Genomic DNA, 14,602 nt, shown 5'->3' on the forward strand with positions numbered 1-14,602 from the left:
AGGCATAAGTTTCAGGTGAACCAATTTCGAAACCCAAACTTTGTATCATCAATTACTATTATTTTTGTTGCACCTAAATATATAAGAACACATTTAAAAATATAACTATTCGATCTAGGAGTTCATGTAATACTGGAAGCTGCAACTTTTGGGGGATAATTTTATTTTTAAAATTGGAATCTGTTGTTTAATTAGCTTAGTTCATATGTATTCTGATGCAGAATTATTGATCTTTTCTAAAACAAAGAAAGGCTACACTCCTTTAAATCAAACACAATTATTTATTAAAGTCATAGAAATTATATAGCAAACATAAACATTTAAGCAAGGGAAGTGAAAATCTGAAAGCAAAGTCCAGATTTTGAGTCCCATAGGAACATCAATTATTTAGTGGCAATAGTAGCATATCTGAAAAAAAACAGTGATCTTCAAAATATATCCCATCTCAGCTTGCAAACAGTGAGTCTGGGATGGCTTGTTCATCATGGCAGCAAACGAAAGCAGTATGTTTCTCCATGACGCGGTGGCATTCCGGGCACCTTATGCTTTCGGGTGCCTTCGTGGTGGCCAGAAACTCAAAACGGCAGCACGGGTGAGCCACATTGTGAAGCTGATCATGGTACTCTATGAATGACAAATTAAAACCTTTCTCTGCAACATTCCCTCTCCATTTAACATAGTCAACCAAGGTAGGCAAAACAGTTGTGGAATGGCCATTCACAAGAATATTAGACCCTTCACTAAGCACTGCCCATCCACCTTCTCTGCCATAGCTAAGCAGCTTCTTTATTCCTTGCACTATTGGGTCGAGGTCATCGGCTCGGCCTAATTGAATCTTTGAAAACATCATACTTTCTAACCTGGTCCAGAAGAACCACACCATGGCCGGGTCTTCCCAACAATGGCTAAGCTTCCTCTCTTTGATAATGGCTGCCACTTTCTTCACTTGCTCCCTTTTGTTGCTTTTTCCCACATAAACCATCTCCAGAGGAATGCCAAATGCGGAAGCAACCGTGCGTGCTGAGGCTACAAATTTGCTAATCCACTCGATATCGTCCCCTCCGTATAAGAAAATGTATTTCCCATCTTTAATCTGATCAAGGTTAAGTTCAAAATCTCGTATTAGTTGCATGTAGTATGTATGTATGCAAGCATATACGTATGAGTAAATTGTGCATGTATGTACCCAGTCGAGGATCAACGGGTCAATGCCGTCGATGAGTTGGTTGAGCTGCCATGTTTCTTTACTCCAGAGTTTTTCTTCTTCGTAACTAGTGAAGGGGAATGCAGCGCTTCCCCAAATCCACATCATGTGGATTGCATTTTGGGACAGCACTTTGCCTCGAGGATCTAGGACCACAAGGATTGGCTTGGTCCTGAAGTGCCAAATCTCCTTAATGAACCTCAAGACAGGCTTCTCAATGAGCAAAGGGTCCTCCACTGAGTACCACGGCATGCTGCTCCTTAGGGCCTCGAATCTGGTTCGTGTTTCCTCACTCAATGGGACACCAGAATGTTCCACAACCGGGATCCAGACCACCTCATAGTGGCTCTGCATCCCTGCTTCATGCATCCTGGTGTCGCTGTATATCTGCTCGAGAATCGCAAGCTCGTCTCCAGAGAATTCGAGGCTTGAAATTAGCAAGAGCACATTTCTCCTTCTCAGAACCTCTAGGCCAACCTATGCCACAAGATTTTGAGACATATCCGACAGTAAGCGCCAAAGATGGAGGAGGAAACTGTTATAATTCAGTAAGGCAGCCAACCTTTCTCCTTGTAGCACCGTCAAGAAGCGGCAGTTTATCGTCCCCGGCATAAATCAAGGCCTTTAGATGTTTCATGTTGTCTATGTGCGCCACATTCGGATCAAAAAGCTTCAGAAGCATGTGGAAAGTGTCAACATCTTTCTTTTCCTCTGCAATTTAACAATGATCAAAATAATGTCCATGAGTAGTTATTTTCAATCAATTTTTCAGGTTTTTGCAATTGCATTATCTAAGAACATCCGGTCCTGTATATTTCAAGGGGCTAATTACTAACCGATATGTTGGTAACATAAATTCAGCTGCTTCCTTAGATGTTCATGTATGTTCTGGAGTTTGTGAGCCAACGTCGACAACTCCCAGGACTCTGTTGCCAAAACTCCATACCTGAAATTCAAAGCAAACCGACTTAATCGAACTAATTATAATCTTCAAAAATCATCGCCATGCATGATTAAGCATTTCACATAAGATGAACCAGCAAAACATACTCATGACCCATGCTAGTGAGGCTAGAAATTTGAGTTGCACAAGCCACCATGCTCCGGATGGTCCAATAGACAGCGGTTGGGATAAGGGTCATGGCAGAGGCTAATGCCGGTGCGTCTGGTGAGATGTACATCGAGGGGAGATCCTTGAACTCGACAACACATCTGGTTACATCCATCATTGTCCGAATCAAAGTGTTGAGCGCATTGAACCGGGGTTTCAACGGAGCTGTGTGCTCCAGAAGTGATGGCAGTTGCTTCAAGATTGCCATCGACTTGGCAAGCTGGTTGGTCGAGTAAATCTGAGCAAGAAGCCAGAATTCTCCATAGTTCAAGGCAAAGGCTGATAGAGATAGCACCAGCTTAGCATCCCACGCATAGCTTGATAGAAAACTGAAAATCGCAGTTGTCGTGGTGTGCGGGTCGGAACCTCTCAAAGCCTTGTAGGATAGCTGGCAAACAAATTCAAGATGTTAGAACAATTGAATAACAAACACAGCATATGATTTTACTAAATAAATTCACAAACCTCGCATGCGATTCTATCGATGGTAAATGTAAGAGCTTCAAGCATAGCTATATAATTTGCTTGCTGAGCCTTTTCTTCCATTTCGATTTGAACCTGAGTACCCTGCAGTAAAACAAAAGGTAATGTGACCATTTTTCGATCATTTGTTTAGGTGCCTCATATGTTATACCTTGATGATGAAATTGACATGCTTGGTGGCGCGATTCAGGATGTCTTCGACCAGATAGAGAAGAGGCCGAACATCAACATCTCGGCCATCGGGTGCATGGGTGGCCAAAATTTGATTCATCATCACATGGTCATCCGACATGGTTAACATGCCAGCGGTGCGGTCACCCCTGATGAGTGCATGAGTAGCACTAGGACTCTTCATGAGTGCCTGGCCAGCACCAGGAGTGGCAGTACGTAGCTGAGTGGTGGAAGTAAGATGGTCATGGTTGTGGTTTGCTGGAGCTGCACCATGATCATGGACCTGCGGCTGAGCAGCAGCAGGCGCAGGAGCACTAGCGGGATTGTGGAGGGGTCTGGGGATTGATGGGTGAAATGGACCAGGGTTTGTCAAAAGAGCCATTGGAAAATATTACAGAAAAAGAAGGTATGGTTTGCAGAAGTGAGGATGGGGCTCTTTGGTACCATGAGAAGAAGCCTATATATAGCCATTGAATAAGGAATAAAGCTTGCATGAATCTACTTCCTTGCTTCGAATCCAATTAAATTGTGAACATGATGCCTGCAACTTTAAAGCTATCTTACCATGTCCCACCTCCTACCACCTGTCCATTTTTTTTTTATATATATAATGTCTTTGGTAACTACAACTATTTCAAAAAGAAATTTTTGTAGCACTTATTTCATTTATAAGCCTTAAAATTGAAACTTTATTTAAAATCTCGAAACAAGCCAACACACATTGATATCTTGTATTACTTTATGTCTGGAACCTTGCTTTTAGCTTTGAAGGTTGATTGATCTTAGTATCCTTCAAGACTCTATGTCGGGCATAGGATAAACTGAGTTTGGTAGCAGCAAACATGAGATGGGCTATGCTGTTGTTTGCTTCTTTACTTGATTCAGTTCTTTTACGTGTGGCAGTAAGATATTTGATTCTTTGCTCCTTCATAGGTAACGTCAAGAAAATCATTGTTTAACCAAATCTAGCATTCCTAGTAATATTTGATTTTTGCTTTTAATATTTGTTGGCAAAAAAGAAGTCATGTTCTGATTTAATTTCTTTAGCTACAGAGGAAAGGATAGTGAATTGCAAATATTGGAATCCAATTTTGAAATCTATTTGAGGTTTATTTATATTATTTAAAGTATATGATTTAAATTTAATAATAATAATTTTATTTTTATATTTGAATTAAGGATAGTAAATGTTTAGAAAAATCATATTCTAACATATCTAAACACCAAAGCAAGCTTGATTCTTTTGGGATTTTGACTACCCTAATGCTCAAAAACAGAGAGGGGCTTATTCAATATTGTTTTAGATTTTAGTAACGAGAGCCCCGTGATGGAAATTACGAATCCATGATAAAAGAAGATTAAGTAGACAGGCAGAAAGTATTTACTCTGCCCTTTACTGGATTCACCTAGATGAAAATGATTGGAATTTTCACTAAACTCTTCAGAGGAAATTTTGGGTAAGAGAAAGTAGTAAATAAGGAATGATACATTTGCTTTTTTTTTCTTTGTTCAAAACACCTTTTGAATAGTCTTTTTCTTTTCTTTTTTTTTTTTGTAGAGAAAGTAGTAGTGAAGGGACGTCCATCTTAGGAACAGCTACAAAAACAAAACAAAAATAAATGCAGTGCATGGCTAAACGAAAAACTAAACAGAAAAAACAGAAAAAGAAACCGTCCATCGTCAAAAACAAGTCCAGCCTTCAAATTGGGAGATTCACCAGCTTAAGACGATGCATAGCAAAATGGGGGAGCACCCAGCCAAATCCGATAAACCCAAGCCACCCAAAACCAAGAGATAATGACCATTACGTAAATGATGTATAATGAACTGTAAATATTGATAGAGTTAAAAAGAGAATGGCTCCACTAATATAGCACGTCAGCTACTTGAATAAAAAAAATTATTTTTTCAATGGTGCCAAGAGAATGGCGCCACCACTATTTTACATGTTAGACCTTTTTCTGCTTTTTAAATTTAAAAAAATATTATTTTATTGGGTGGCTCCATTTAGAATGGCATTACTAGTGTATTGTACCTTTTTTAATTTAAATATAAAAAATAATATTTTATTTAGTAGAGTCATTCTCTTTGATGTGACCAAATAATTAATATATAACTCTCGGTGACAGATCAATCTAAGTTGAAGAAAATTTTTTTAATTATATTTTGTTAGAGGATAAATGGGAGAGAGATGAGGAGTTTTTTTATGTTTTTGTATTTTTTTTAATTTAGTAACTTTTTAAATTTGAATGTATGTTTTGTTTAAAGATAATCCAGTGGAGCTCCGACACCGGTAAATTTAATGGTTATTTTCAGATGCCAGTTATTTATTCGGTAAAAGGTTCAAATTGGTTATATATGTAACACTCCTTACCCGTATTCGTCGAGGCATTACTAGAGTTTAGCAAATTAATTTTCCGTTATTACAAGTTAAATACTATTCATTTACCGAAACATGTCATGACGTCCTTTAGATGGGCCTCCAAAGCCAAAACATCCGGGACTAAACCGGAATTAAATCGAAACCATAGGAAATTTTTCGCAAAATCCCAAAGTTTTTTTTTAATTTTATAAGCTCAATATAACAATTTTATAAATATCTAACATTCCCTGCAATTTTAAAACCAAGACCAATCCAAACCAACCAATCCATTTCAACCAATTTGATACCAAATCATACTTCTATTTTAATTATACCCTTTAGCATATTCATCACTCTTTACTTTAATACATGTTCATTAAACAAGTCTTAACATTTATTTAATCATCAAACCATATACATGCCATATAAATCACAAAGAAAATTTACAAAAGCTACCAGAGATAATCTGGATAGTGTGATCCTCAATGTTGATCTGATCCTCTGTATATTTTCACGTCAATCTACAAGAGTTATTGAATACGCTCAAGTAAGCTTAGTAAATTCATAGACATAAAACATAAATCTTACCAAATATTCATACACTTATACAATATACACAATTATTAAGTTCACCTGTCAACCACAATCATTGATGAGTTCCTTGTATAAACTCACTACCACTTATTCATTTACTTTAATTCTTTTGGGCCCATTTGTCACATAACATTATTAATTAAATTAGGGAACGGTTACGGAAAATTGAGTACTTCACTTCCACCTTACAATAGTATAACTACAATCTTGCGTATGATCACTTATCATTTTTCGAAGCCATAGCCCTGCCACGGTCTCACACGGATCTCATTTATCACTTGTCACTTGTCACTGATCAGATAAGTGTAGCTGAGGCTACCACTTATCACTTGTCACTTGTCACTGATCAGATAAATGTAGCTGAGGCTACCACTTATCACTTGTCATTGATCAGAAGTACTCAAATCCGACGCTCCACTCAATTTGATCATTTATTCGATTTTTGCATTGTTATTTTATTCTCAATTCATCAATAAATATATCTCATCATACATTATATAATTCATAAAATTAACACTAAATCATTAAATTTTAAGCCATATGAACTTACCTGGGTTGATTTGCAAAATTTGTGAAAGTTCAGGGACTAATAACTAATTTTTCTTTTCCTCGACTTGCTTCGGGTTCTCAATCTATCATTGTAAAATCATTCACCTATTAGTATTGACTTCACCTTCACTCTATTTCACATCCTTAATTTTTATAATCCGCTTATAATTAACATTATCTATAATTTCACTATTTATTTATGTATATTCAATGTTGTTCATATGTTTCATAGTCACTAAATAATTTTTATCTTGAGCTACAGAACTCCAAATTAGGATCCGCTAATTTTCTATGAAACTAGACTCACATATCTTCTTATCATAAAATTTTCAGAATTTTTTGTTTTGCCAATAAGTAAATTTTATTCTTTAAAGTCACCCCTGTTCTGTTGTCTGACAGTTCTGACCCTTCTTCACTAAAAAATAATTATCTCCTGGTACGGACTTTGGATGATGTTCCCATTTATTTATCTTGAAAATAGACTCATCCAGGATTTTAAACATATAAATTTAAGCCCCTAGTTATTTTTCTCCAATTTGTGATGATTTTCCAAAGTCAGAAAAGGAAAACCCAAAATCATTCAAACCTTGTCTCACAGAATTTATTATATCTCATGATTTACAATTCTGTTGCTTACATCATTTCTTCTATAAGAAACTAGACTCAATAAGCTTTAATTTCACATTTTATTCATCCTCTAATTTGATTTCTACAATTTTTTGTGATTTTTCAAATTTAGATTATTGCTGCTGGCCAAACCTGTTTTAGTGCAAAATGTTGATTTCCAGTTTGCCCCAAATTTCACAGTTCATACAATTTAGTCCTTACTCAACTAACCTCTCAATTAAGCTAATTTTTCTCAATTAATACTTTACCTAGACATTATAAGTTATTTAAAAACTATTTAAATTCAGAATTTCCACATAAAACCCTAACTTCAAACTCTTTTACCATTAGGTCTCAAACATTCACTTTCTATTCAATTCTTTCAATAAAATCAGCATATAAACAATTTAAAGCTCTAGTTCCATGCTAAATCATCATATAGTTCCAGAAAATATTCATAGAAACTTTCAATTTTTTTCGTAGAATAAAAAACTAATGAATTCAACAAGTGGACCTAGTTGTAAAAGTCATAAAAATAAAAAAAAATCAAGAAATAATCAAGAATTGAACTTACTTGCAGTAAAAATATGAAAAACCAGCTTAAGGGAACCATTCTATAGTGTTTTTTCTAACGAGAATGCAGAAAAATAAAGAGAAATCTAGATAATGTCAATTTAGTCCTAGCTTTATTAAGTTACTTAATTAGACTAAATCTAGATAGTGTTTTTCATATTTATCGTTTAACAAAACATACATTCTAATTTTTCCCTTAATTCTCCTTATTTTCTTGTTTATTTCATGCCCTTGCCGTCCAGCCCGAATAGACCTTGGGTTTATTTTCCTTTTAAACCCTCTTTCTTTTATCATTTAAGCTATTTAATCATTTCCCATAATTTTACATTTGTTACAATTTAATCCTTTCTGTTCAATTAACAATCGGAATTTTAAAATTTTTTGACAAAACTTTAATACTAACTTATTAACACTCCAAAAATATTTATAAAACATTTATGGCTCGGTTTAAAATTTTGAAAGTCTCGATACCTTGTTTTCGATTCTAATTATTTTAATATTTATTTCTAGTATACTATTCACTATTTCAAAAATTTTCCTAACTTCACATTTAACTTATACTCACTAAATTAATAATACTTTCTACTCATTTTTCGGATTTAGTGATCTCAAATCACTATTCCGACACCACTGAAAAATTAGGCTATTACAATGTAAGTGTTTTCATTAGCTGTGGTAGGACAATAACATGTTCAAATTGGTTATGCAACCACGGGTAGTGTAACACCCCCTACCCGTATCTATTGCCGGAATAGGTACGAGGCATTACCAGAGTTTACTGAATATTTTCAGATAATTCTGAGTCATTTATTATTCATATTTTGAAAATAATCATAACGTCTCTTTATTGGGCCCCCGAAGCCCCAAACATACATTAAAAACCAACCGGAATTAAATCGGGATCATAAAAAAATTCGCAAAATCTTAAATTTTATTTTCATCTAAGTACTTACTATTTCAATGCTTCTTATAATTAAACATGTTACCATTCAATCAATAGCTTGACACTTGTCTAAGCGTCAAGCCACATCATTGTTAGTATACTTGCACATATTTCATATAAATTCAACATTGATATACTTATTTTCTCGACAAGTCACACTTGAGTTTAATAATTGTCTTTATTTACATAATTTCCTTGTATCAACATATCAAAGATAATCATATATGTACATGTCATGAAACATATCATTCTCTTACCGTTTCTTCATAAGTATATATCAATCATTTCATTATATCAATATTTCATGCTCCATCATTTCCATATATTTTATGTATATTTATTCCGGTAAAGTTTATATCAAACTTAACATAAATTATATTTCATGTACTTATTCTTATTTCGTTTATCTATCTTCATAATTATTTCATACAACTATTTTGTACATACATTTCCGTATGACTAGTTCTTGTAAACATTTCACACAACCATTTTATATAACCATTCGTCATCTGATGCATATTACTTGAATATCAATTGTTCAATAGATGTCATCGCGTCTCCCATCCACGGTCTTATTTATCTTTGACATGATGCCATAGTGTCTTTCAACTATGGTCTTACTCATTTTCTGTCATGTTGCCATGGTATCTTTCAACCATGGTCTTATTCATTTCATATCACGTTGCCATGGTATCTTTCAACCATGGTCTTATTCATTTCCCGTCATGTTGCAATGGTATCTTTCAACCATGGTCTTATTCATTTCATATCACGTTGCCATGGTATCTTTCAACCATGGTCTTACACATTTCATATCAGGTTGCCATGGTATCTTTCAACCATGGTCTTACACATTTCATATCAGATTGCCATGGTATCTTTCAAACATGGTCTTACACATTTCATATCAGAGAGCACACTCCCGCGAACCTCATCCTTGCAGTGAGATTACCAGTCCAGGCTAAATCCCCTGCAATATAAACTCATAGAGTATTATCGGGATTACCAGTCTAGGCTAAATCCCCTGCAACGACAATCACTCTAATGAGCTTGGATCTGAATTACCAGTCCAGGCTAAATTCAGACCCGAATTCGGGTTACCCGTCTGGGCTAAATCCATTTTCCACATATTCTTCGGGAGGGCTATATCAGGATAGGATCACCCGTCCGGGTTAGATCCTTTTTACCGTCAATTCCTTTTCAGAGATCCATCGAATTTTCCTTTCATTCAACCGGGATTTCTTCCCATTTTATCAAATATATCAATGTTTCATAAATTTTCATACAATGAACATTCAAATCATATTCACATAAATAACATACAATCTCAAGCATTTCAGAATATAATTCAAGTTACACGAACTTACCTAGCGAAATTGCAAAAATATCAATATTCAGGGACATTTTGGTAATTTACCATTTTCCCAATTTTCACTCGATCTTAAATTGACAATTTCATTCAATTTATTAATTTGGATAATAAAACAATTCATTCCCTTCAATTTGGTCATTTTGACATTTTTATAAAATTACCCTCTGAAGTTTTACTTTTATTCAATTTAGTCCTTAAGCCTAAAACATGCAAATTAGCCATGCTAGCTGAATATTCATATATATTTTCCTCCTCCTCCTCCTCTCCATTCCACATCCTTAATGTATATAACACAATTGGAAGTAACATCATCTATAATTTTTATTATTTACTTTTATGAATATTCAAACTGTCCATCTGTGTCATAGTCACTAAATTATTTATATCTGGATCTATAGAGATCCAAATTAATATCCGTTAATTTTCCCTGAAATTAGACTCATATATCTTCTTTCCATAAAAGTTTCAGAATTTTTAGTTTAGCCAATAAGTACAGTTTATTCTTTAAATTTACCCCTATTCTGTTGTCTGACAGTTCTGACCCTTCTTCACTAAAAATTAATTATCTCCTCTTACAGAATTCAAATGATATTCCTGTTTATTTATATTGAAAATAGACTCATTCAAGATTCTAAAAATATAAATTTAAACCCCTAATTGTTTCTATCCAATTTTTTATGATTTTCAAAATTTAGAACAGGGGAACCCGAATTCATTCGGACCTTGTCTCAAAAAATTCATTATATCTCATGATTTACAAATCCATTTCTTACACCGTTTCTTTTATAAGAAACTAGACTCAATAAGATTTAATCTAATATTTTATTCATCCTATAATTCGATTTATAAAATTTTTGGTGATTTTTCAAAGTTAGACTACTGCTGCTGTCTAAAACTGTTTTAGTGCAAGATATTAATTACCATGTTATAACACCCTTATTTTCTTTTTCTACACCATTTCTCATCACTTTCTCTTATTTTCTATTCACTAACATATCAAGAACATAGGACCTTATGTAAGAAAACTCTACTATAACATTATTTCCATGCTTTGTTAATAATAACAAAGTTAAAAACATATTGAAATCTTGATGTACTTACATTTTCTTATTGACTTCAATCTTTAACTTGATTTTTCTCTCTCCTCCAGCTTCTATTTCTTGAATCCAACTTGATATTCTTGCTCCCCATCATCTCCTTGCTATCTTTATCTCTTGATGGCTATGGAAATTTTTTCAATTTTTAGGTGAAAATAATGAATTTTTGGAGGAAGGACTAAATTGTAAGAAAAGGAAAACTTTCTTTCTTCTTCTTCTTCTCACGTTAGTTGCATGAGAAAGGTGATCATATCATCCTCCCCTTTCTTTCCTTTCATATATATATATATTAAATAAAATAATAATAAAATAATAAAATATCATTGAAAAATTAATTTTTATTTAATTTATCTAAAATATCTCCAACATCATCATTGTCTCTAGATTTCTCTCTCTTCCAATTGACCATTTTGCCCTTTGTGATCTTTTAAAATTCCATTCTTGAGTCATCATTTAATTTGGTAAAATTGCAATTTAGTCCCTCATAATTCTTCACCTATTCAATTTGGTCCTAATTCATCAATTTTCCTTGGTTTCTAGATCATTCCACCCTTAAAATATTTGCACTATTAGTCCTTTAACTTTTCATATTTACACTTTAATCTTTCAAATTTTGAGTATTTACTCTTGGGCCACAAAACTTTTCTCACTTTTACAATTTAATCCTTTCTTGAATCAATATGTCATAATATACTTCCCAATATTGACATAACTCAAAATTTCCCTTTTTGTCACTTTATTTCCTTATTTTACTATATCACGGATAATATTTTACTATAAAAATTTTCAGGGTATTACAGGTAGATTATTTGTGTTTTTGTTAATTTAGTAACTTTTTTAATTTGAATGTATGTTTTGTTAAACGATAATCCGGTGGAGCTCTGACACCAGTAAATTTAATGGTTATTTTCAGATGTCATTTTTTTATTCAGTAACGGGTTCAAATTGGTTATGTAAGTTTTTCCGTTGACTGTGGTAGGACAATAACATGTTCAAATTGGTTATGCAACCAACAGATGGATTATTTGGGATTCTCTGGCTCATTGCGATGTTTGAAGGTTTTAAGGAATTCCAAATTGTACTGCACGAGTGAGATCATCAATATCGGCAACATCCAAGTTACAATTTAATAGCACTGAGAAACTTGTTTGATCGACTTGCTTGTGTTGCGGTTAAACATTGTATTTTTTATTTGCAAGACATAATGTTATTGGTATTGAACAAAATCGTTTAATTATGCTTTACTAGTATTGAGAAAGTTACTCGTATTATAAAATTATATATTGTAAGTTAAGTAAAATCATTTTGAAATGTTACAAATGTAAAATTATATTTTGTAAAATATAATTTGTGACTTATGTAAATTTATAGTTATTTGAAATGTTGGCAAATTAAAATAATTTTCATGTAAATCATGTGGATAATGTGAATTAATCGTTTGATAAAGGTTTTTTAAAAGAAAATAAAGAAATGGAGGACTGATGGTCTAAATGGAGCCACCTAATAAAATCATTTTTTAAAAAATTAAAAATCAAAAAAATAGGCACACGTAAAAAAGAGGTAGTGCTATTCTTAATGGCTCCAAAAAAAAAATAGATTATTTTTGTAAAGCCCTCAAATGCTGTTCAATTAAAATATTTTTTTATTATTTATACAGGTAGCATTATCCTCCTTGGCACAATTAAAAAATTAAAAATTTTTTATTCAAGGAACTCACGTAGCATATTTGTGTCATCATTTTCTTTAACTTCACTAATTTTTACTATTTATTTTAGATTATTTACATATATAATCAGAATAGAGATTATTTACGTAATTAATTAAAATTTTAGAATCATTTATATAAAAAACAACCCCCGCCACCACTACAAATAATTTGCCATAGTCAGAAAAAGTACATTTATACTGACAGGTTACTTATCTGTTCATATATTGCGTATCTATAACTGACAATACTGACAAATCAAATTTATCTGTCAGTACAGATGTTGTATATAGAGACAATTTTTTATAAGAATATTTTCAGAAAAAAACTCATTTTCTTTTACTTTTTAAACAAATAAGTAAAATTATTTTTTTTAATAATAGACCTTATACATCTAGTAGTATATCATTTGACCTGTCTCTATAGGTTTTAAATTTTAAGAACAAGCATAAAACCCTTTTTTATTTTCACCAATATTTTTACGGTGAACATTTTTATTCCTCTTTGTCGTACGTTCAGCACTTTCACTAAATATCGCCGTCATTGGAGCACATCGACTGTAGTTGCCACCCCTTTCCTCTTCCGATTTCATTGTCATCGTTGTCGCCTTATTTAGAGAAGGTAAGTTTTACTGATTTTGTTTTTGTCTCTTTTAATATATTTCATTATCTCCAAAACCTCAAATCCCTATATCTGCTTTTGCCCCCAAATCTCTACATCAACTTTTGAAAAAAAAAACTCATCTCTCTTTCTCTTCGAGCTAATGAGATGTAAATAATCTTCTTATGTTCTTGTGATGTTAGATTCTTCAATAGGACTGTATATTTCTTATTTTGAAATGAGCTTGATGTTGCTCTAATTCAAGATGCTCAGGATGAAAAGCTTTGGTTTGCTTATTGGATTTATTGGATTCAATTGTCGTTTTACCCACTCTATGTAATTATATTTATATTTTGAAGATGATCAACAATCATGGAAGGATGATATGTATGCGCAAGTTAAAAAGCCAAAAAAAAGGGGTCTGTTGGTTGTATGGGAACAATATCCACTTCATCTCATAAGTTCGTTCCTTCATCATCTAAATCCCAACAAAATTAAAAGATAGAACGGTTAAAAACAGAGATTCAAGATTTGAAGGAAGTTTTAGGTAATGTTTTAACTTTACTTAAAACAAAGTTTCCAGACGACAATGTGAATGTTCTAACTGTTATGCGGGCGTTCAATAGAGAGGTAATATAATTTAGGCTTTTATTTATTATTTTATGTAAAATTATGAATCTTAAATATCTAACTTTCCTTTGTAATAATTTTTAGGTATTTGATGCTAGTAGTGGTCTAAATTTATCACAACGTCCGAGAAATTGATCTTCAAGTTGCAGTCATCAACTTGATGAAGATGAAGATGGTAAATTATGTCCAAACTTCATTATTTTATATAATTTCGTTATTTGATTTCTTTAAATACATATACATTTTTCATCAATTTTATACAAGTGATACTCCAAAGGAATATGTGGCTATGTTTAGACTTTGTTTGGACTATATATTTGGTTTGGTTGATGACTTTAGTCTTGACTATGTATTTCGTTTATGTTTGAGTTATGTAATTTGGACTATGTTAGCGTTATATTTGACTTTTTGTGAATTATAAATTTTAGTTTGAACAAAATTAAATAATTTTTTAGCAATTGGAAACTATTCAATCCTTTATCGACGGTTTAAATTGTCACTATATGTCTAGGGATATTATTTGAAAATTCAATCATGGAACATTTATCGAAGGTCGTTTCTGTTGCTATAAATTCAAGGAGATAATAAGAATTTCACTCTAT

At 32.8% G+C, this 14,602-nt stretch overlaps 1 protein-coding gene and 1 long non-coding RNA gene across 2 annotated transcripts; one reads left to right on the plus strand and one right to left on the minus strand.

The window, feature by feature from the left end:
• Nucleotides 1-261: 261 nt before the first annotated feature.
• LOC107896737 (protein SIEVE ELEMENT OCCLUSION B) lies at nt 262-4,784 on the minus strand. Its single transcript, XM_016822002.2, has 7 exons — nt 2,950-4,784; nt 2,781-2,882; nt 2,255-2,703; nt 2,041-2,150; nt 1,767-1,915; nt 1,187-1,681; nt 262-1,093 (listed from the first exon to the last, which is right to left on the minus strand). The coding sequence occupies exons 1-7, from the start codon at nt 3,349-3,351 to the stop codon at nt 446-448; spliced, it is 2,355 nt and encodes a 784-aa protein (XP_016677491.1). The 5' UTR covers nt 3,352-4,784; the 3' UTR covers nt 262-445.
• An 8,476-nt stretch (nt 4,785-13,260) lies between these two features.
• On the plus strand, nt 13,261-14,371 carry LOC107895986 (uncharacterized). The gene is made up of 3 exons (XR_001683539.2): nt 13,261-13,391; nt 13,730-14,000; nt 14,085-14,371. It is a non-coding gene; the product is annotated as an uncharacterized lncRNA (long non-coding RNA).
• The last annotated feature ends 231 nt before the right edge of the window (nt 14,372-14,602 follow it).

The sequence above is a fragment of the Gossypium hirsutum genome, chromosome A10 (assembly GCF_007990345.1).
Source record: "Gossypium hirsutum isolate 1008001.06 chromosome A10, Gossypium_hirsutum_v2.1, whole genome shotgun sequence".
Lineage (NCBI taxonomy): Eukaryota > Viridiplantae > Streptophyta > Magnoliopsida > Malvales > Malvaceae > Gossypium > Gossypium hirsutum.